At 39.1% G+C, this 24844-nt stretch overlaps 1 protein-coding gene across 1 annotated transcript; it reads left to right on the forward strand.

Moving 5' to 3' along the window:
- Positions 1–209: 209 nt before the first annotated feature.
- On the forward strand, positions 210–19287 carry LOC133126146 (sodium- and chloride-dependent transporter XTRP3-like). Its single transcript, XM_061238018.1, has 11 exons — positions 210–336; positions 6002–6142; positions 7673–7764; positions 8077–8304; positions 9122–9232; positions 9522–9763; positions 10968–11130; positions 12851–13055; positions 15702–15861; positions 16540–16705; positions 16913–19287. The coding sequence occupies exons 1-11, from the start codon at positions 210–212 to the stop codon at positions 17069–17071; spliced, it is 1794 nt and encodes a 597-aa protein (XP_061094002.1). The 3' UTR covers positions 17072–19287.
- Positions 19288–24844: the final 5557 nt, after the last annotated feature.

Below are 24844 nucleotides of genomic sequence, written 5' to 3' on the forward strand. Positions count from 1 at the left end.
AGTTATGCAACTCCAACCAATTCATCGCTCTTCCAAAGGAGTGGGAGGGGATTCATTTTAATGGTGCTTTAAAACTGCGCATAACTAACAGAACGTCCGTCTTATTTGCAGTAGCCCGCATTTACAAGGATAGGACTGCAGGATTTTTGCATTCTAAGGATTTTGTTTTTACATTTATAGTGTGTTAATCCAATCTAGTGGATTCAGGAATGGGCAAAGAAGGAGGAAGACCTATGTGGGATAATCCCATTCAGTTTGTCCTAGCATGTGTATCTTACGCAGTCGGACTTGGCAATGTTTGGCGCTTTCCATATCTGTGTCAAATGCACGGTGGAGGTAGGATTTGCTTTTCCAAAATGATTTTTAACACTCATACTAACCATGACTGTCTTTCTATCCTACACAAGTGGATGTTCAACCTTTTGTCAAATACTGACAGTGTCAAAATCACTGCTGATTAATAATCTAACAAAATTCAGTGAAACTGTTAAATTAGAGGCTTTTACCTTCAGAGGACATATTGAGGTATATACCTTCATTTAAGTACATGTCGTGCAAATGCCAAATTGCATAGGAAAAACTGTAAATTGAAGTTATTTGATAAGCAGTACCTGACTTTGTTTGCATTGCTGTGCCATATTTACATTGAGGACTCACTATAGGACATTGTCAAACATCGTATGTACGCAGAACTTCAAAACAAATGTTATTCTATTATTATAATATTATTCTTATTTAAAAGTAAACTCCCGACATCCGAGCACTTTATTTGGTAAACCTGTACACCAGCTTGCACTGCAAATATTTAATCAGCCAATCATTTGGCAGCAACTAAATGCATAAAAGCATGCAGGGGTCAAGAGGTCAAGAGGTTCAGCTGTTTTTCAGACCAAATGTCAAAATGGGGAAGAAATTTGATCTTAGTGACTTTGATCATGGAATGATTATAGGGGCCAGACAGGGTGGTTTGAGTATCTCAGAAACTGCTGACCTCCTGGTATTTTCATGTATATTGTTCTCATTGTTAATGAGAGAGGTCAGATGAGAAGGGCCAGGAAGCTGACAGGAAGGTGATGGCAAATAGGAAAATGAATCCTATTGTTGAATGTTGAATATTCAGGAATGTTTCAGTTTGTATGTTTTTGTATGCTTTAAATTAATTAGGAAGCTAATGAAATCCAATGTGAATCCCCCCTGGTTCTCAAAATGATGAGTCATTTTGACTCACCTTAAGAACTTCAATACAGTGATTTTCAGTACCGGCCATGCATTCCTGCAACAGTACATGGCCAAATGCTTTTGGTGTGAATCCAGCTTCAGGGTGTGTATTTCTCCATTGTAGCACATTCCAGGGAAAAAACTTCAGGTTTAAAAAAGGAAGAGGGTGGGCTACAATTTCAATGCCATTCTACTTGCATTGCGGCCAGCGTTGGCCGCCCCATCCCCGATCTGTCAGTGAGAAACTGTGTGCAAAACCTGCAACTATGTTTTAATGCTGCCCTCTAAATAGGATCAATTTGGATTTGGAAATGTTAACCAGCGATGCCGTTCAGTTATTTTTTGAGATGCATCACTGTGTGTATATCTTTGGCTAGACGGCAAGCTTTCCAGGCAATTATTTCACATAGAAACTTGTAAAAACAGTTGTAAACGTAGCCTATTAACAGTTGCACAGTTTGTGTTCATTTTCACATATTTCAATGATTAACTTTTATTTCAGGAAATGGGTCTTGTTGTGTCTCGTCTTTGTGTTTTCACTCGTGCTATTAACCTTTGTGTTCTGTTCACTTTTTGGACATGTTGATACTGTTGTCTGCCCTGGAACTGGATTTTAAAGCAATATAGAAATAAAAATTGTGTCAAAATACTTGACAGATATTGTCTTTATTTTATTCCCAAACAATATCGATAAATATATGATTAATGCCTGGTAATTACCTCTGCTAGATCACATTCAACAATTACAATGACATTGTTTTTTGTGAAAGTTGTAATGAATCATGTTCTTCTAGAGAAAATCCAAATGAAACATGGTTTTCTCGACTTTGATTTCTTTGTGTTTAAAACAAGAACAGAATTTAACAGTTTTCGTCACTCACTGTGTGTAACGGTGTGTCTGTGTGCCTGTGTATACATGCCTGCACTGGATAAAACGGAACACTGTGTGTGCATGGATGTCTATACACCGGTGTGTGTATGACACATATAGGCTTATTTGTTGTATTTGCTGCACAAGGCCTGTGTCTTTGTGTCCTCTGAGTCTTCTTCTGATCTTATTGATGGATTATGGAATTTACCCACAGATTGTGATGCAAATGTGTTTTGCATATGATGGTGGAGGTGGGTCACTAGGCTTAGGATCTTTTCTTTTGGCAATATGTATATAACATGGTTGGGAGGGCTGTGTGTCCAATCCATGAAATATGCTGCAAATCTTATTCATAGAAGGGCAACAAGAATATATGTGTGCAAGCAAATTACAGATGAATTTAGTGTAACAAGAAGTGAAAACCTCTTTTTAGTTCATATTTACCATGATCTGGTTGTTTTGACCCTTTCATTATTCCCAGGTCAAATGTACCCAAACAACAGTTAAGGGCGTAAATTTGTAGGTGGGGGTACTCAGTGGGGGCTAATCAGTGGAAAATGTATTCTTTTACATGTTGTTTCACAGAAAATAAGGCCATGGAGTCTAAGGTAAAAAATAAAATAAAAATAATTTACATATTTATTTATTTATTTTGTGTGAAAATTTGAAAGGGCTCAATTTGACCCGAACACCACATAAACTGTTAAACTGTTTATGGGTTCAGAATGAGAACAATTCACGATGGTTTGTGATTCCTTGCTTGTTGGTTTATTTACATATATCTATGTTTTGTTGTCTAATATATTAGATCTGTTGGTCAGAGTTGTAGATATGCTGTTATTTAAAAAAATTTTTTGCCTCTGTTTGAGTTGCAGGCTTTCTATTTCTCTTATATTTTGTGTTGCTTCCCTATAAAGAGAAGCTGAGTTGAAATGTATTTATCCCTTTGTGTATATTTCAATATCCTCCATATGTGCCCTCTAAAGCCTCTCACCATCTTGGGTAATTTTCATTCATTGATCTTTTCACTTTGTCTAAGAAAGGAATTCATGCTCCCAGTACGGGAACTTATGAAATGTTTCAGGGGGACATGACATCATATGAAGTATAAGTAAAAGATTTTGTGGAAGAATTTGTATTGAGTACTTCTAACATCAGGTGTCAAGTAGGCTAATTGGGACAACATGTTTGCTATTTTCATTGTTATTAACCCTATATATTTATTATATAGGTTAAGATTGTAGGCAGCACGGATGGTGCAGTGGGTAGCACTGCCGCCTCACAGCAAGAAGGTCCTGGGTTCAAATCCTCGTCGGCCGGGGCCTCTCTGTGCGGAGTTTGCATGTTCTCCCTGGTGTTTGTGTGGGTTTCCTCCGGGTGCTCCGGTTTCCTCCCACAGTCCAAAAACATGCAAGTTAGGCTGATTGGAGAGTCTAAATTGCCCATGGGTATGAGTGTGTGAGTGAATGGTGTGTGTGCCCTGTGATGGACTGGTGACCTGTCCTGGGTGTATTCCTGCCTTTTGCCCAATGTATGCTGGGATAGGCTCCAGCCCCCCTACGTCCCTGTTCGGGATAAGCGGGTTAAGATAATGGATTGATGGATGGATGGTTAAGATTGTTGGTAATTATATACAAAAACTTTTATTTTAATATTGGCATTGCTTTGTCTTTCCTTTGCAATTACAGAGATTAGTAGTGAGTACTGGTGCCTGCATGCATGTTTGCCCTGCTTCCTTCCCGCAAACTGCACCCTTGCCACACATGCTAAATTGCATAATCAAACCTTCGCCTGGGATAAAACTAAACATTTTCATAAGTGCTGTTATGCTTGTAAAGTAACCACATTTGAGCAACTGAAAGGGTTGTTCTTGTAGGAATTTAAGTACTGCATTTTGGATGAGACCATGGTGTATTACTTTTTTTCTTAAGTTTTCCTTGTTAATTGAAGCCACAGTATTTCTTAGTTCTAACACATAAAACATTTAAAATAATTTTTTGCCTCTGAGACCCAGTGATATGAATCAAAACTCTCTGTAGGAAATACAACAAAAGCCTTGGGTGGTTACAATGCTGACAGTAAAAACAAAATTCAATCTGAACATCTTATTTCTGGCTATCCCATATTAAAAATTAAAACTCACAAGCTAAAACTGTTGGTCTAATTACTAAACCCGTTAAAGGAGCACTGTCACACTTGTTTCACTTGGGCTTATTTGGATTCAATGCTTAAATTATGTGTGTAGCCCTTTTTAAAATCACAGTCACTGTAGCCTTTTCCTCAATATGGGGAAAAACTTCTAAGGACAATGTCACTGGACGTGTTTGGCTTGAATCTCCAGCCTGTGTCCCAGAAAGTAACGGCCGCTCAAATCTCAGCCTTGAACACAGACACTATTTTATGGGCAGCCACCCATCCAGGCGATCACATGACATTTAGCATACAAAAATCATGCAAACTCTGTGTTCGGTTTCTGCCTACAGGCAATGCCATCAATCACATTCCCGGCAGCAAAGGCTCTCCATCGCGGAAAGCTTGCGATGATTGGAAAAAATATCTTAAATAGGTTTTTGTCCACCCACAACTTCAAGATGCAGTTGATGTCTCTCAGACCTTCTTCTGTGACGATCCTGTACATTCTGATACTGTTGCTAATGGTGATACTATTCCCTCTGATATTGAGGTAGTTCCTGAGAATAAAATGAGTGAGGGTCTTGTGATCTTCTCATGCCATTTGGAAGGGAGCATAGAGAGCAGATGCATCTTTCTCCTCATGTTGTTTTGTTGCCATAGATAAATACAGGGGTGGCCTGTAGCGTAGTGGTTAAGGTAAATGACTGGGACACCCAAGGTCGGTGGTTCTAATCCCGGTGTAGCCACAATAAGATCCGCACAGCCTTTGGGCCCTTGAGCAAGGCCCTTAACCCTGCATTGCTCCAGGGGAGGATTGTCTCCTGCTTAGTCTAATCAACTGTACGTCGCTCTGGATAAGAGCGTCTGCTAAATGCCAATAATGTAATAAATATGATTTGCCTGACGAGTGGCATATTTTCTTAATGATGATGTGGTTCTGCACAAGTGGACACCCCCCCAACTCTGAAAATGAGTTCCCTGTGATTCAAGTGGTTGTTCCCAAGCCATATAGACAGCAGGTGCTAAGTGTAGCTCATGATCACGATCTCTCTGGTCATATTGGTGTAAGAAATGCATATGACTGTATCCTGAAACATTTATTTTGGCCTGCTAAGACGGATGTGTCACAGAATGTGTCCTGTCATGCCTGCCAAGTTGCAGGAAAACACATACTCCATCTCACTATCCTCTGTTACAGCCTGACCCTAGACCAGTGGGAGACTACGTCCCTTCTTGTTATTCCTAATGCCATCTATCTGATGGAAACCACCTACAGTACCGAACATGCTGAATTATAATGGACATCTTCATTTTGGACTGTATTCTGAAGTTATGAGCGTTTGTTAAATCTGACGTGGCACATGGTATTGTTGCCCTTACAGTGCAAAATGGTATGTTTAACCATTTCTTTGGCACCCATTACCAGACTTCTGAGGGTCACTTACCACCTGTCTCTTCTGAGTTGACAGTTCTTTGACTTTTCCCATGCTGATGGATGACAAAGGGATTTTGCATTGTTTGGATTGCTTGTTACCTTCATTTTTATGCTCCAGTGAAACAGGAAGTGATTGAATGACACCATATAGTTCTTTTAGACTGAGATGAACTAATTTAAGTAAAATTTCACTTTGTTTGGATTTATTTAGAAAAACTGAGATTACTTTACTCTATAAAAAAACATTGAATCATGTAAATGCATTGAAATGTGAAGTTTAGTTTCCTGACGATGATCTCAAAAGTGATTGGTTTGCTGAGAAGAAGGTGGCTCTGTCTCCTCAGGTGGATTTCTGATCCCATATCTAATCATGTTGGCGGTGGAGGGTGTGCCACTGTTTTACATGGAACTGGCAATTGGACAAAAGATGCGTCTGGGCAGCATCGGGGCATGGAGTGCCATCAGCCCATACCTTGGGGGAGTGGGTAAGCATGTGAGGACGCAAATTCCTCCAGACATACAGTACACACTACACACGTGCATCTATATCTTATACAAAACCACAGATGAGTGAATTCCTGGAAAATAATAACCAATGAAACTAAATGTAAAATTTGGCAGGAGGGGAATTCAAAACAAAAATGTATATATCCTGACGTGGCACACTTGTACACCCTTCCAACAAAAGAGTAAGAGAAATTAACATTAGGAATATGAAAATGTTCTTATATGAGGTCCATTATATTTACTCTCCTGTCTGAAGCTGGCAGACAGGACCACACTCCTGTGTTAAAAACCTTCTCATGTTCCCATATGAGCTCAATCCAAAGGCTATATGCTTTCTAGGCAGTCAATTTCTTTAATTTCTTGCATGTAAATGCTGTGCTACAACCCCACCTCTAAATTCTAGAATTGGTTCATATTATTATCTATATTAAGGGGCCTTTAGATTAGCCTAGTATATCAGGTAAATTCATCAACATGGAAATTTGTCGTAAATTACAGTTCATCAAATAACATGGCACATACATCTACCTGGACAGATAGCTAGTTAAATGTTAGCTAACAGAATTAAATTATATTACATTATTGGCATTTGGTAGATGCTCTTATCCAGAGGGACATACAATAAAGTGCAAAGTGCATACCTAGCACCAGGAACAAGGAACACTGAAATACCTTAGCATTTGAAACTGTACTTCCCTCTAAGAATACAACAAAGATAAAGACTAGGGCCTATTTGATGAATCTGACAATGGATTACATGTAAAACTATTTCAGTCCACTGAGGAACCAGAACAGGTAACAGGCTTGAGTGTGCCCCTGGTGCTCGTAATGAGGGAACCACTCGGTGACCAGAGCTGGCAGGTCAGAGTAGTCTTGCTGGGGTGTAGGGAGCAATTAGAGTCTGGATGTAAAGTGAAGAAGCAGCCTTAGCTGCCTGGAATGCCAGCACCAGCTCCTTAAAGCGGATGTGTAGAGCAATAGGCAACCAGTAGAGGACAATAAAAAGTCGGGTGACATGAGCTGACCTGGGCTGGCAGGTGGTCAGGCGGGCTGCAGCGTTCCGCAGCATTCTGCAGCTGGAAGGTCTTGATGGCACAAGCTGGCAGACCGTAATGGCCTGTTCTTGACACTATTCTGTTATTATATACTCACAAATGCTTACACATCTGCATGCACACCTACACACATAACCTACACACTATGCAGATACACTATGTACCATTCATGCATACCGCTAATGACAATTATGTAGATGGTCTCATAAGTTGGGTTTCCATGTTGAAGATTAATTTAGCATGAAGTGCTGACTGAGAATTTAGCAAAAATGTACTGACCATTATCTCATAATTATTAACCATTTTGGTTAATAACGTACAAGATCTAATGTATTGACTTAAGCCAGCTACATGAACTGAAAACCTAAGGTGACAGGAGAGAAAAAGCACAGTAAGGGTTCAGTGAAGGTAAGGAAATGTGACAAAAGTTGAATTCCTTCTCATTACTTTCAGGTATAGCAAGTGTTATGACATCCTTATTCCTGTGTCTGTACTACAATATTATCAATGGATGGGCCTTCTGGTACCTTTTTCATTCATTCCAGGTAAGCTGGATCAGTTAGGGTCTTTGCTTCTACTACTTGACTTGACAAGCTATTCTATACAATTACAACTTTATGTAAATACTTCCCATTATTTGTGCATAATTGTGGTTATTTATATAGGTTTTGTTTGCTGCTATGGTGTCCTCTGGTTATCAGTTCAAACGCTTAGTGGCTTTTGGAGAGACGATTTGTTCAGGTTTTTAAACATGGAAACTATTTTGGAGTATCATTATTACATCACTTTGGAAATGTGTTCATCCTGTCCAGAGAGTGTTTTTGTGTGTTCCCACCCCACCCCATATTGTATTCCAGGAGGTGCTACCCTGGGCAGACTGTCCATTAAATGAAAACCAGACTGGGTACCTGGAAGAGTGTGAAATAGCCACACCCACGCAATACTTCTTCTACAGGGAGACACTTAACATCAGCTCCTCCATCAACGTGAATGGGAGCATTCACATGGGCCAGGCACTGTGCCTCCTGTTGGCCTGGATAATTGTCTATTTCTTCGTTATACGGGGGGTCGAGTCCACTGGCAAGGTAAGACTATTTTTGGGGAGCTTTCCCTCCAGACCACGGTTAGATGCCTGAATGAGGATCATGCAAATAAGATGCAAAAGCATGTTCTCTTTGAATCCTCAGCTTTTTAGAACATTAGGAATAATTTGTTGCTATACTTCAACTAGAAGCCCTGAAAACAAACACACACCAAGATAAGTAGCCTCTTGCTTCTAAGACTGGAAATGATTGACACATACACTTAGTGGTTAGCAATGACCTAAACCAGTGGTTCCCAAACCTTTCCGAGTACCCCAGCCAGTCCAGGGGTTTGATGTGTTCAATCTCAAGCACATCCTTGTCGAGGACCCGGCCCTAGGCCCCCCTGATGAGAGATTGACGGGGGATGGGTTAGGAAGGAATGCATTGTTAACCCCTTGCACACGCCATCGAGGTGGTAGCAAGAACGCCCGTAAGAGGAAAAATATGTGGTTCAGAGATAATGAGCAGCCATACTTGTCAGTAGGGGAGTCTGAAGTCGGGGGACTTAGATTTAGGGTTTTAAGGAGCAAGGTTAAAGTTCTGACTGAGGCCATGCATAGAATGAGTTCCAACATCCTGATGCAACTAATCAAGGGCTTGAGGGCCCACATTTGACTATTTTAATTTGATTAATCAATATATTATTATTTGCTTATATAAGCCAAATAACAAGGTTCTAAACACAGAGCTGTAACCATTGCCAGGGCTGGCACTAATACTGCAGAGACAAAGGTATCTGAAGATTTGCAATGAAGCATAGTGAATATAATGCTAATACAAATGCACATATGTATAAAGCCTTTCCTCTCCTTTTCAGGTAGTGTATTTTACAGCCACCTTTCCCTACCTGGTCCTGATCATCTATTTGATCCGAGGAGTCACACTGCATGGAGCATTGAATGGCTTGCGCTACATGTTTACTCCTAAGGTAAAGCAATCAATACTTATTGCTGGAATCCAAAGGTTGTTTTACACTGTCTGGGAAGCAGGGCAAAGCCCACATCTTATTGTCTGCTATACACTGACTGTGTTTATGTGTGTGAGTTTGTGATCTTTCTAGGATTCCTATGGTGACTTAATATCTTGTGTTTGTATATGTACAGCATGTTCATATTGTGTGTGGGGTTAAGATACTGTATATGGTGGGATAATTACTGTGTTGTGTTTTAGTATTGTCATATACTTTACTGTTTATATGTACATACATTCCTTCACAGATGGAGCAGTTGCTCAACCCTGCAACATGGATCAATGCTGCCACTCAGATATTATTCTCCCTTGGCCCAGGCTTTGGCTCCCTTATTGCCTTTGCTAGCTATAATCAGTACAACAACAACATTGAGCAGCAGGCCATCATTGTCTCCTTGATTAACAGTGGCACATCCATCTTTGCTAGTATTGTCACCTTCTCTATCTATGGCTTCAAAGCTACATTAAATTATGAGAACTGCCAGGAAAGGTAATCTTTTGAAACATCCAATATTTCAGAATGGTATTACATTTACATTTTATTTTACATGAGTCATTTGGCAGACGCTTTAATCCAAAGTGATATACAAGTGTATAGGTTCTTCCGCAAGTTAAAGCATCACATCCATAACTAGTAAAATACACATGAAGTGCTGTTCTAGACAAAAAATACAGTCATCGTAAGTGCAATTAAAAAAACAAAACATTTTGGATGGATGCTGTGATTTCATATGGGGGAATTATGCTTAATTTGGTTCACATTGCCTTTATCTTTCAATTTTAAACTTCATTTGAAAAGTACTATAGAGTTCAAAAATTGAAGAGTATTGTTATAACAGCACAAACAGCAGGAATAGTATGTGTTTGTGCCATCTTGTGACCATGAACAGCAGGAGTTATATCCCTTAAATTATCTCCACATACCCTATAATAAATGACAATCAACTGCATGAGCGGTAACATTTAATGTTGCTTGTACCATGTGATAACAGTGATAACTTTATTTGTCCAATGTTACTGGAGGTCTAAATATACCTTTATTGTGTATTTACAGTACTGTGCTAAGGTCACAAATAATAGAATGAAAGGTCCTAAATAAACATACTATACATTTTACATTACATTTTAGTAAATTGGCAGAATAGTTAAAAACTGAATCAAATCAATACTTTTTGTGACCAACCTTTGGCGTTAAAACTGCATCACTTCTCTGTGATAGCCAAGGCTGTTCTGCAGTTCTATAAGACAATCAGCAGGGAGGTTGTTCCGAGCACGTTGGAGAACTTGCCACAGTTCTTCTGCAGACTTTGGTTGGCTCCTTGCTTCTGATCTCAGACAGCCTTCGTCAAGTTTTTATGTAAAAAGTAGTCAATTGCTTACAGAAATTTGGTTATGTTTTTTTTTATTTAAATACAAAAATGTCTCTGTAAAATTAAATCTTTTGGAAAATGAATATTTGGAAATCTCAAATGTGTTCTTTTATACTAACACACACAAAAGAATAAACATATATATAATAAAGTCTAGGGTGCCTAAGACTTCTGCACAGTACTGTATATTTAAAAAATATATTTTTTACCACAAGGAAGAAACCTTCAATATCTGATTGGAACTGAGAAGTATTACTGAGAAGTTATTAATTAATTTGGACATTATTCCTTACCATGTATGTGACTGACCTTTTATCTCTGCAGGATGAGAATGCTGCTTTTAAACACCTTTGACATGGCAGAAGACACCATCAACACAGACGACATCAAGTACTGGCTAGAAGAGCTGAACCGCACGCATACAGAACTGTTTGAAACCATATCCTCACAAGTAGAACGCTGCAGTTTGGAGTCTGAGCTGAACACGGTAAAGAGTGTGTGTGCCATCTATGCCTCGCTTGGCATAGGATGAAAGTTCATAATGTTCATAGTGACAAATACCACATTATTTATTAATTGTGTTTAAGATGAATTTACATTATAATATTGGTTAGTACTAATTATATTGGATGAAGTGTTTTTGCATTTAAAACAGAAAACTGACGGCTGATTTCTGCTGGTGTTATATTTCAGAATGTTCACAACTACTCTGTCTTCTGCCTGTTGTTACACTTGCCATTTACTATTTGTATGTTTGTGATGAAGACTTTCCAGATGCCTGGTTTTTGACCAGAATGTCTGGTTTTCAAAGTATTTGTACAGGTCCACTATAGGGTTCTGACCAGACAACATATTGACCGGTCTGAGTAAACACAAAATTACCATTAGTTTGAATTCACCAATGAATTCTCACCTACATTCTGCAATCCATTCCTCCTCCATGGTCTACAAAAGGTTCTGATGGTAATTGCAGTCCAATTGTTTCCCACGTTGTCTGTGAATACGCAACAGTGCCAAAAAAGGATCTGGGACAACTTAAAAACACACAACAATAAGACTCCAGTGCACACACCAGTTAAAAGAATGACTCAATAATGACACAAGAAACTAAAATTCAGTGCAATGCTGGAACATAAACCATAACAGGGTAAAGTTAGAGGGCAAAATCAAATGGATCTTTTTTTTTTTTTTTTTTTTTTTAGTGGACAAAACCTAAATAGAAAACAAAATAACACTAAACTATAATACAGGTACCAATATAAATGGTAAATGGTTTGCATTTATATAGCACCTTTATCCAAAGCGATTGATGCTTCTCATTCACCCATTCATACACACACTCACACACCGACGGCGATTGGCTGCCATGCAAGGCGCCGACCAGCTCGTCAGGAGCATTTGGGGGGTTAGGTGTCTTGCTCAGGGACACTTCAACACAGCCCGGGCTGGGGATCGAACCGGCAACAGTCCGACTGCCAGATGACTGCTCTTACTGCCTTGTCGCCCCTAAATAAAGTTACAAAAAATGAATACAGAAATAAAACAATACTGGCCGTTCCTCCTGAAAGGCACTAATACCACTGTACTCAAGCAAACATACGGTTGAAATAAATCATTATATGATTAAAGTGCAGACTTTCAGCATTCCTTTTTTTATATCTATATTGAGTGAACCGTGTAGCAATTACCGCCCTTTTTATACATACTCCCCCCAAATTTAGGGGACCAAAAGTAATTGGACAATTGACTGCTCAAATGTTTCTTGGACAGGTGTTATGTTTCATCATTACTTCATGCATAAAAGAGCTTGCCTTGATTCTAGGAGTGCCATCTGCATTTAGAGTCTGTTGTTGTCTCATGAGGACCATAGAGTCAATACCAGTAAAGCAGGCCATCATTAGGCAGCAGAATCTAAATGAATAAATCTGAGTCATTCAGTAGTCAAAAAATGAGGTGTGTCAAAATAAACTGTTTGGTACATTGTTATGAAGTAAGGACACACTGGTGAGCTCAGTAATGGCAAAAGACATGGTAGTCCATGGAAGACCAGTGTAGTGGACTAATTCCTACACTGTTCACCCAATATGGATGTAAAAACCCTCTGCACTTTAACCACACAGTGATTGTTTTATTTCAACGGTTTGTTTGCTGCCGTACAGTACACTGAATCTGTGCAGATGGTACCGTGATGTTTGTGTGTTTTCCAGGCTGTGGAAGGCACGGGTCTGGCATTTATTGTGTACAGCGAGGCTATAAGGAACATGCCATTACCCCAGCTGTGGTCTGTCCTGTACTTCTTTATGCTTTTGATGCTTGGGATGGGGAGCATGCTGGGAAATCTCACAGCCATCATCACTCCACTGCGTGACTGGAAACTTCTGTCCAAGTACGTCAATGAAGAGACCTTGAGTGGTAAGATAATGGCCAAGTTGTGAAGTTGTATAGTAAAATGCACAAGTGATAGAATGATAGAGTGAGAGAATTTTTGTTTTGGCACTATACTCCAGCACATTGGATTTGAAATAAAAGCGCAAAATATAAGCTTAAACTGTAAACTTTAATTTGAGGGCAATTAAAGCTTTACAATTCCCAGTAAAGTGGCACTACCTACCACCTGGACACGCCACCTCCTTTTGGAAAAGTTTGGTGGCAAAAGAAAACCTGCAAAATGCAAGCTTCTCCTCTTTTACCCCATAAAACACTGCAATAAAATCTTTGCTATAAAAATGAATTACAATCTTGCTGTCATTTCCTCCCAAGTTATATTGTTGTGATAGGATTGTTATTGTTAAATTGCTGTCATAAGATATCAGTAGGCCTCCTGACCATTGAAACTCATGCAACATTTTAGCAGTAGCTACTTTGTCATATAAAACAGATGGCCTGAAGAGCAGAGGAGAATGTTTTGTTCAGGTGAGATGAATCAGTTCCGACAAATGGACTGGGCATACCATAGCCAAAGCAATAGCTAAAGCTAGGCAAAGTAAGGCTATTAAGAAATTACATCCATCCAGGCAACTCATCTAGGCAAGTCAGAGTAAGCTTTGAAAGGTTGAAAACAAAAATGACACGCATTAGTCCAAGGGATGTGGACAGTGTGGCAATGTTAAAACATATTCATGGAAGGAGAGCTAAGCCAAAGATATGGAATTTTGCAGGTGCCATAAAAAGGGACACCAAAGTATTTAAATCAGCTGAACATGGCTATTGAGTCCTTACAATTAATTCAAAGCCTGCATGCAGTCCAGGCCAAAGTGGAAGATTTTAGGCCCACCTACCTAACAGGGTTTAAAGGTGTCATATTGTTAAAGGGATCTTACAGGATTTGGTTTGGTGCCTGAAGCCATGCTATTTACACTGTAGAGTGCCCCTGCCACGCTGTGAAAAGGTGAAAGACCTGGACCGCATGCAGGCTACGTTGGTCATCGGATCAAATGATCATCTGACCAAAGTTGCAAAGGTCTTCACAAAATTGGACATCAGGGTTAAGCAGATGCCTCTGGTGGAAGAGAGTGCACTCCTGACCACATTTATCACCCCCTATGCACCCCCTATGGGCGCTATGCATTAAACAGATTTCCCTTTGGCATCTAATCTGCCCCCAAGCACTTCCAGTGCTGGATGACTCAGATGCTGGAAGACTACGAAGGACCCCTCTGTCAAGCAGAAGACAGTACAACATGAAAATTCACTCACTCCTAGTGAAGCTGGACAGAGAAAGGCTGACTGAATGACAAATGTGAATTCGCTAAAGATAGCATCATAATTTCTGGGACTTATGGTCACAGCTCAAGGCATTAGTCCTACCCAGACTTGGAGTGTGGCTGACATCAGGAGAGTGATGGGGAAATTACTGACATTGAACCTGGTGTCATTCATCAGGCCCCTAAAGGACTTCATTTTTGAGAGAAATGAGTGGACCACACAACAAACAGGCAGAGCCACAACACAGAGCATTTCAGCAACTGAGTTAAGCTCTCCCTGGCCCCATACTCTGTCGCAGTAGATGTTTCAACTGATGCCTTGTCATTCGGCCGAGCTGTAGTGCTCACACAAAAATTGGACAATGGTGTTTGGGGGCCAGTGATCTCTCACCGATACAGAAATACACCAGGCTCAAATGAAAAAGAGGCATTAGCCTTGATGTGGCTGGTGTGAAAGCGTGTTTGGTGCAATCGGCCCTGACAAGGCCGATGATCGGTGATGATATTCAGCTTACCGAAGCAAGCAAACCACAGAGGACATTCTTATGTTTTTCTCATTCAAAATGGAATGAACAGACACATTTTTTATTTCATGTATTTTGGGTTTGGCCTCATAACACTGGTGATAATAAGTGAAAATGTACGAATGGAGAAATTCTTAGATTAAGGTGGATGAACCAGCTGTCCACATACTTTAGCTTCCCATTTTAAGCGTTTCAAGAATATATAAAAATTTTCCATAGCATTTCAACTGGTCTCAATAACGTATTCTTGAATAAAGCATGTTACTGAAATATCATGTGCATTTTTACTTCAAAAATAGGCCTAATTAAAACGAGTAAGACAGGAAATTCCTGAAAATGATAGCCAACTCTAGTTTGTTTAACTTCCAAATATCTTAGGTCCTTCGGTTTTTTTTTAAATTGCAAATACAGACTCGGCACCCCCTGGAATAGAGAATTATTTATTTTCACGCATGCACAGAACGTAAGTGCATGTCGGGCAACAGCTGCAGTCAAGGTGTTCGAGGGCAATTTCATAGGGGTGGCGTGAGCTGACTCTCACAGTTGGCTTTGGTTGCTGCTCGTTCTCTGATGTCGCCTTGGTGTCTCAGGGCCTTAAGGCAGCTGGCTTCTGTCTGAGACATTGCCAGAGTTCATACAAATAAATGTAACAGCTAATCACGCACACATTTTAATCCTGTTCGTTCTATGTGTATTCAATGAAAAATGCATATTGTGAGCACTGTCATGTTTCTTGCAAAATATCAGTCAGGAAACATGATGATTACAGATAATAAATCAGTTTTAATGTTTTAATTCCTCACCACTGCTTTTCTCTGCCTGTTGGAAAGGTTTGGTGTGCGCTGGCTGCTTTCTCCTTGGCTTGGGCTTCACAACCTCTTCCGGCAACTACTGGTTCACAATCTTCAATGACTATGCTGCAAACCTCTCCCTGCTCTTCATCGTTATTGTTGAGGTCATCAGTGTTTCCTACATATATGGAATAAAGAGGTATGTGGTATCCACACAGTGCTCAAATGTTGTTCTGTAGTTCAAGCTAAATCCAGACAGGGATCGGGATGAGATTGATTCAGTTCAGCAAGAAAGTCGAGTTTAGGAATCTATTCTTATTCAGCATAATCACCAGTCCAGTATCTGTGCTATTAAGAGAGCAACGGATTCACAAAGATAGACCAGGGGTGAGTAAGGATATATTTCTGTATGGGGTATATTTCTGCTGGACTTCATGCCAATTTCTGCTTTTAATTATTTATTAGCCAAATCATTGAGTATTTCATATTTTATGATAAGTTAAAGAAGAACAGTTGCAGACTGTCCTTTTGTGCCAACGTTAAACATCTTATTGCATCTAATGTATAGTCAAACCAGCATAAGTGTATTCAGATAATTAACTCTTTTGGACAATGGAACTGGTGACAAGACTGGTCCTTTATCACAACAAGAAACATCTTATTGTGGTTTGCTATTCGGGCAGTGTAATTGGTGAAAAAAACATAAACCTGCATACACACTGGCTCTGCAGGAAAATAAATGCCCCCCCTGTTTTAGACGGTCAACTCTGGACGCGGTTCTTAAATTTTCTGGTTGGACATACTCACTCAGGTCATACTTACATAGCCTTCACTGTCCTACAAGAATATTTCACTTATATCTACAGTTTGTCTTTAGGTTTGAAAAGGACATTGAGGACATGTTGGGTCATCGACCTAATTGGTACTGGAAGATCATGTGGGCAGGGGTTTGTCCTCTGCTGCTGAGTGCCCTCTTCCTGTTCAACATTGTCAGCTACATCGTCGGTGGCACGCTCACGTACCAAGTCTGGGACAAAGACATGGTAATGCTATTTGTTACTGTACTATTTGTTTCTTGGAAATCTCTGTCAGGACAACACAAACAAATGTAGTCTTTAAGCACATTTATAACAATATATTCAAGAAAGACTCTGAGGTACTTAGAAGATTAAAATATAACAATGCCTGCACAAATACATCTTCAGTTAAAAGCGGCTGAGGTCTCAGTGTGTATTGTTGCTCTCCAATAGGCCAAAATGGTGAAGTTGGAGTTCCCTGCATTTGCACAGGCCTTCATCGGCCTTCTCCTGATAACCTCCATGGGCTGCATCCCCTTGATGGCTCTCTACACCTTCTGGAAAAAGAAGAGACTGGTGATTGAGGTTGTTGACAACACTTTGTCCACTTAAAGTAGGACGGACTGTTCTGAGACTATGTGTGGGTGTCGGGACTGCACTTCTGTGCATAGAAAAAAGTGAAATTCAGAGCATTACCTCTACTAAGTGGCACGTACCCAAGTATGTAGGTTTTTTTGCCCCTCTGACACATGACTAATACACTTTGGTCCTTTGGTGATAGCGGCTTCCATCCTCTTATATTATTTTCATTACATTGTTATTGTATTTTAACATTCATTCTAGTTCAAATCATATCTCTTAACCCATTAATGGCCAGATTATTTCACAACCTTCCATATAAACATGTTATGCAGTTTTTTTAAAAACAATTTTTTATTACATTTTTCAAGTAATGATAATCTGAATATGATTTGATGATGATAAAGTAAAATATGATATGAAGTCATGTTTAAGAAGCCAACAGTAACTTTTCTCAAGAAAAAATTGAAAATAACATGATTATAATTATCTGTCAAAAACAACAAACTTTATGGAACACAACTCATACCAGAAGGGCAATCCACATTAGAAAACTATTTTAAACATGTGAGTGGGGCAATCCTGTTCACTAGTCAACTAATACTTTGTGAAAGCAATTTTTACTTTTATTACAGCAGTCAGCAGGGAGTCATTTTGAATCAGTCAACTTCACACACCTGGACCTGGAATTTTATCAGGCTCTTCCTTGCAAAAAAGTTCAAATTTAAGTTCCGAGGGGACCTCCTGGGAACAGTCCTGCATAGTACATCATTTCAGAGGTTTTCAATTAGATTGAGGTCTAGTCTCTGACTGGGCCATTCCAATACTTTGATTTGAAGTCATGGTTAAATTCCTCTTCATCTTCAGCTTTCTGACACAGATCAGCAGGTTGTGCAACATATCTTGATATTTGGAGCTCTTTATTATGCCTCTATCCTGACTAGAACCCCTTTCCCAGCTGAAGTAAAAGCAGGCCCTAAACATTATGCTGCCATCACCATGCTCCACAGTAGGTATGGTGGTATTTTTGTAAGCTGTGTTGTCTTTGCATCAAACATCTTTTAGAATAAAGAACAAAAAGTTCCCATGTGGTGGGAAAGTAGAACATTTAGAAGTTACCATTCTTGTGTTGCACCTACAATTAAGTGTACCTTCATGTATTGGTAAACTCGGTAATTTGCTGACTTTGATAGAAGCTGTATGAATGCCTATGCCTAATATTTTTAATATGCAATACCATTTGCTATCAGCTGTAACACCATGTGTTCTTCTCTTGTCAAACTGCTGAATTTAAGCATGTGTGGCTCAGTTAATAGCCTACTTAGGAGAACTGCAATTTGCAGCTGGAAGGGATGCATTCTTCTCTCTGACCCATAGAAGGAGGTCTACAGCCCGCAGCCCTGTGCTTAGTTATTCTTTGGATGAGATGAGGTATTGACTAGAGTAACTAAAATCCCACAGCCTTTTTGAAACAGCAGGGCATTTAAACTGGTTACTTTTCCATAAAATTGACTCCACATCTGAATACTGAATCATCCCTTTACATTGGTATCAATGGAAATGAGAATTATGTTCAGACCTACCTGATAAATATATAGGCTACTTTTAAAAATATATATGTTTTGTTAAGATGTTTTCATCATGTATAATTCTATGAAATGTGTAACAATTCATAATTCCTAAATAAGTACTGAATTTGTTGTCATTGTTTCCATTTATATCAAGCACAATTACCGGATTCAAGCAATTGTGAGAGCTGAAATGCTACAGAATGTGAGCTTCCAGGTTTAAACTCTCCTGGTACAGCAGAGTTTGCTCATTTTCAGTATATATCATTCAGTACACTTCGTTTTTTATTTTTTATTTATTAACTATGAGCAACAGATATAATTTGGGACTTTAGAAGAGTATAAGTGCTTGATGATTTAAAGCATGTCTTTCCTGCAAAGTGGGTATTATGGATATGCCATGGACTTCTAAGTCACCCAAGCAAGTATTTATTAGATATTATGGGAAAATCAAACCTGAGATCATTTTCTATTTCAGCAAGTGTGAGTTCATTGACTGGTGTCATATTCTTTCTGCTACTTCTACAAGCTGTTTTGGTGGCACACGGTGCCACAATGCCCTATTATATACCCTTTTATTTATGTTTTTACCTTCATAAGAAGTTGTTTTACCTGTTATAAGATAATAAGTTATTACATTATCTGCACTACACATCTTCTTAATAAAGCTTCATAATAACATATTTTTTCTGACTGTTGGATGAACCTGATGGACCTTTGGTGAACCTGTGCCCACTGCAGCCTCAACTTTCTGTTCTTGGCCGACAGAAGTGGAACTCAACGTGGTTGAGCCCATCTGCCTCAAGGTTCGATGTTTTGGGCATTCTGAAACGCTTTTCTGCTCACCACAATTGTACAAAGTGATTATCTCAGTTACCGTAGCCTTTCTGTCAACTCGAACCAGTCTGGCCATTCTCCATTAGCCTCTCTCATCAACAAGGCATTTCTATTCGCAGAACTGCCACTTGGAAAAATGAAAGCTTGCGAATCCGACATTTTGAACTTGTGATTCTTGTGACATTTAACTATTAAGATGGCCCAAAATAAAGTTTGTACTCCAGTTAAAAGAAAAAAGAAAAAAAGATCCTTGGCGGTTATAACAGTATCGGTTTGACGTTTAAAATGGGATGGTAAGTTAAAAAAAGTGTTGCATGAAGAAAGCCCTTACTGAGACCAACCAACAAATTCAAGTGCCCGGAGTTTGCAAAACTTCATTGGAACTATGACTGGAACAGGTCAGATAAGACCAAAATTGAACTTTTTGGCCATGTACACCATCAGCATATTTGGCGTCAAAAAAGGGATGCATACAAGGAAAAGCACCTCATACCTACCGTCAAATATGTTGGTGGATCATTGATGCTTTGGGGCTGTTTTGCTGCCAGTGGTCCAGGGGCTCTTGTTAAGATCAATGGCATAAAGAATTCCACCAAGTACCAGGACATTTTAGCCAAAAACCTGGTTGCCTCTGCCAGGAAGCTGAGATTTGGCCCTAGGTGGACCTTCCAACAAGACAATGACCCCAAACATACTTCAAAATCAACACAGAAATGGCTCCATGAAAACAAAATCAATGTTTTGCAATGGCCATTTCAGTCCCCAGACTTAAACCCTATCGAAAACATGTGCTCTCAGGGATTTTGTAGGCATATAGTCACGTGTGTGATTAACCAATTATGCCAAACAGGAGCTAATGATCATCAATTTAATATGTAGGTTTAAACAATCATTAACTGAAACAGAAACAGCTGTGTAGGAGGGTTAAAACTGGGTGAGGAACAGCCAAACTCTGCTTCCAAGGTGAGGTTGCCGAAGACAGTATAGTGTCAGAAGTCATACAACATGGCAAGACTGAACACAGCAACAAGACACAAGGTAGTTATACTGCATCAGCAAGGTCTCTCCCAGGCAGAAATTTCAAGGCAGATAGGGGTTTCCAGATGTGCTCTCCAAGCTCTGTTGAAGAAGCACAAAAGAAACGGGCAACGTTGAGGACCGTAGATGCAGTGGTTGGCCAAGGAAACTTAGTGCAGCAGATAAAAGACACATCGTGCTTACTTCCCTTCGCAATCAGAAGATGTCCAGCAGTGCCATCAGCTCAGAATTGGCAGAAACCAGTGGGACCCAGGTACACCCATCCAAAAAGCCATACCTCCAATGTGGAAACAAGGCCAAGCGACTTAACTATGCACAAAAACACAAGAACTGGGGTGCAGAAAAATGGTTCTCTGGACTGATGAGTCAAAATTTTAAATATTTGGCTTAGCAGAAGGCAGTTCGGTGAAGGGCTGGAGAGCAGAACAAGAATAATTGTCTGCAGGCAACAGTGAAGCATGGTGGAGGTTCCTTGCAAGTTTGGGGCTGCATTTCTGCAAATGGAGTTGGGGTCAGAATTAATGGTCTCCTCAATGCTGAGAAGTACAAGTACATACCATCATGGAGGCATCTGATTGGCCCCAAATTTATTCTGCAGCAGGACAATGACCCCAAACATACAGTCAATGTCATTAAGAACTATCTTCAGCATAAAGAAGAACAAGGAGTCCTGAAAGTGATGGTATGGCCCCCACAGAGCCCTGATCTCAACATCATCGAGTCTGTCTGGGATTACATGAAGAGACAGAAGCATTGGAGGCTGCCTAAATCCACAGAAGAACTGTGGCTAGTTCTCCAAGATGTTTGGAACAATCTACCTGCCGAGTTCCTTAGTATACCTAGAAGTATTGATGCTGTTTTGAAGGCAAAGGTTGGTCACACCAAATACTGATTTAATTTAGATTTTTCAAGTTCATTCACTTCTTCTGTTCATGCATTTTGTTAATTGATAAAAAAATAAACTATTAACATTTCATATATATATATATACACATACATACATACATACATACATACAGATAGATGGATAGATAGATAGATAGATAGATAGATAGATAGATAGATAGATAGATAGATAGATAGGTAGGGTGGCACGGATGGTGCAGTGGGTAGCACTGCCGCCTCACAGCAAGGAGGTCCTGGGTTCGAATCCCCGTCGGCTGGGGCCTCTCTGTGTGGAGTTGCATGTTCTCCCCATGTCTGCATGGGTTTCCTCCGGGTACTCCGGTTTCCTCCCACAGTTCAAAGACATGCAGGTTAGGCTGATTGGAGAGTCTAAATTGCCCATAGGTATGAGTGTGTGAGTGAATGGTGTGTGTGCACTGCGATGGACTGGCGACCTGTCCAGGGTGTATTCCTGTCTTTCGCCCAATGTATGCTGGGATAGGCTCCAGCCCCCCTGCGACTCTGTTCAGGATAAGTGGGTTAAGATAATGGATAGATGGATGGATATATATATATATATATGTATATGTATATGTATATGTATATGTATATATACAGTACTGTGCAAAAGTCTTAGGCACCTGTACAACATTCTGTACAGATAACAATCTTTCAAAAAGAATTCAGTGAAAGGTCCAAAATAAACGCACTATCCATTTTACATGACAATTCGGTAGAATAGTTCAAAACTGAATCAAATCATTCAGCGATAAAAATGCATCACTTCTCTGAGATAGCCAACGCTGTCCTGCAGTTCTATAAGACAATCAGCAGGGAGGTTGTTCCAAGCCTGTTGGAGAACTTGCCACAGTTCTTCTGCAGGCTTTGGTTGGCTCCTTGCTTCTGATCTCAGACAGCCGTAATCAAGTTTTCATGTAAAAAGTAGTCAATTGCTTACAGTAATATGTTACCTTGTTTAATTAAATAAGAAAATGTCTCTGTAAAATTAAATCTTCTGGAAAATAAATATTTGGAAATCTCAAATTTGTTCTTTTATACTAACACACACACAAAAATTTCATGTCAAAAAAACATTTCAACTCATTGATGTTTTTCTGCATTACATCTATGCTATTAATTCTATTATTCTATTAAAACAATGATCAACATTGAAAACTGAAAAGGGAGGGCAATCATTTACATAGGTTTTTCTTTTGTTAGGTTACAATGTGTCATCGCTACAATTCTAGCAAAAATGCACTGTTGGAGATGGTTGTCACATTTACTTTGGGGTTGGTTGTCACATAATTTTTCCTGTGAAATCTATAGCCTAAAACGAATGTCTATCCCTACACATTTGTAATGTTATCTGGTTATGTCCGTCAAAAAGACATGCGCTTTACCTAAGCAGTACCTTACCTCGTTGAAAACATTTTGCTATGAAAGTCTGGTGAAAAGCCTGGAGGAAAACACACTTCCAGGCATATTTTTATGGAATTTAAACAGTGGGTCCTAAATAAACATATTTGACGTAATAGCTGTTTCAAATTTAGTGACTGTTTCAAATTTGGTGACTACAATATTTATGAATGTTTAAAAAAAATTTTTTTTACTGAAAACTCTTTTTCTGACAACCAGTCTTGTGATGGGATTGGTTGTCACAAAGTGACAGGTTGTCTTTGCGAGTTTATAACTTTTTCTGATATTAATTCACAAGAATAAAATGTATACATACTATTATCTAAGACTTAAAGGGTCACACTAGTGTTGAAATTACTCTTATATGACGTGCTTAAATTGAGGTAGTCACAAATGAGTTAAAGTGTGACAACCATCCCCGGTCTCCCCTACTTATTATGCCAAGAGAGAAATTGCTGTTGGATTAATCTTCAGAGTTTACAAATCCAGTCTATCTGCAATTTGTGCCAGTAAGTACTATTACAGCTATATTAAGTACTGTCACATAATTGAAATGAAACGATTGTTCACGTCTATTCCAGTCTTCTCATTACAGACAGGTATAAGAAAAAGAACAAAATAGGCTACCGTACCAGAGCATTTTAGAATCTACTATGAAAACAGCCAAAATCAATTACAAACAGAAATAAATAGAGGAATTAAAATGAAAAGAAGTGGAAAAAACAGTGAATAATAACTACAATGTCACCAATGCATTTTCTTGTTTGTGAGATCTAGCAATAGGCCTATCATAGACAAACTGAAAAGCATACTATCAACGAAAACTGCTAATTACTGAAACTTGTGCCATAGGCCTGGGTTGAGCAGGTGGGTGGCAAAAGGGTGAAATGCGCACCTGTCTGACTGGAAAATTACAATAAGCTATACCAAATTTGAAATCAGCTGCTCAGTCTTGACTGACACGCCCCAAACAGCTTGTGCTGTGAGTCACAAAATTACCAGATGCATCCCGTCCTGAAAAGTCTAAATCAACAGCACGTCAGTGCGTAACACTGCAGACGCTGACCAGAAAATATGGCCCATAGTTAGAGTGCAAAACCACCGGCCCACCTTTATTTTCCAAAAGAATAACAATAGTATTGTCCTTTTATAAGTCCTTTTCTTGTCTCTCACCTTGCAAACATTTAGGGTCAAATTTGCTAACTTTCAAGTAGGTATATTTTGGCGATACATATGCAGGTACTGTGAATTACTGTAGACTATGTTTTTTTTTAAAATTAAATCACAATAGTCTTCATATAGAATAATCTGGACATAGTGCTAAACCACTTTTCCCTAGAAATTTCCCTAATTTCCCAACAAAAAAAAGTCTGTAAAAATCACGTTAGTAAAAAGTAAAAAGTTAGAAATCACTCCATGTGCAGATTCAGAACAACCTCGCCAACTTTAATTCTGGGTGACCCAACTGGCAATATGGATATATTTCAAAATATACATTTAGACATACACATTTGAATAGGCATGCTGCTAGGAGGTACGATAGCTTAGTAGTGGTACTATGCCCTCATGTGGTACATTTGATTATTTCTGCAGGATAATTGTACTGTGACTTCAAGGGGCAGTTCACTATCTGGGTTTAAAAAACATAATTTAATTTCTGTGTTTGTTTTTAACCAGGCTGTTTTTTTAACCAGACAGTTTTTATGCACAATGGAGAACATAATAGAACAGAAATAGTTCCAGAAGTTCCAGATGACCAGCAGGTTTATATTAACTGGTATAGGGATATTCAGGGATTTGGACATTTCAAGTCAATCTAAAGCAGTTTTTATGGCCATTTAATTTCCAGAAGCTGAATTATATTTTAATAAATACATACATTTTATAAAACAGTTACATTGTATAGTATTCAAAAAATCACAATAATTAAATCATTACCTGTTTTTATATAGTACTTCTTTCGTTGAGCTCAGTGGTTTCAGGTAAAATAAGATTAAGCATCATTAATATAAATATACATGTGTTCAACCAGGCATGGCACTAGCTGTTTTTGTAGTTT

The sequence above is a fragment of the Conger conger genome, chromosome 1, assembly GCF_963514075.1.
Source record: "Conger conger chromosome 1, fConCon1.1, whole genome shotgun sequence".
In the NCBI taxonomy this organism is placed as follows: domain Eukaryota; kingdom Metazoa; phylum Chordata; class Actinopteri; order Anguilliformes; family Congridae; genus Conger; species Conger conger.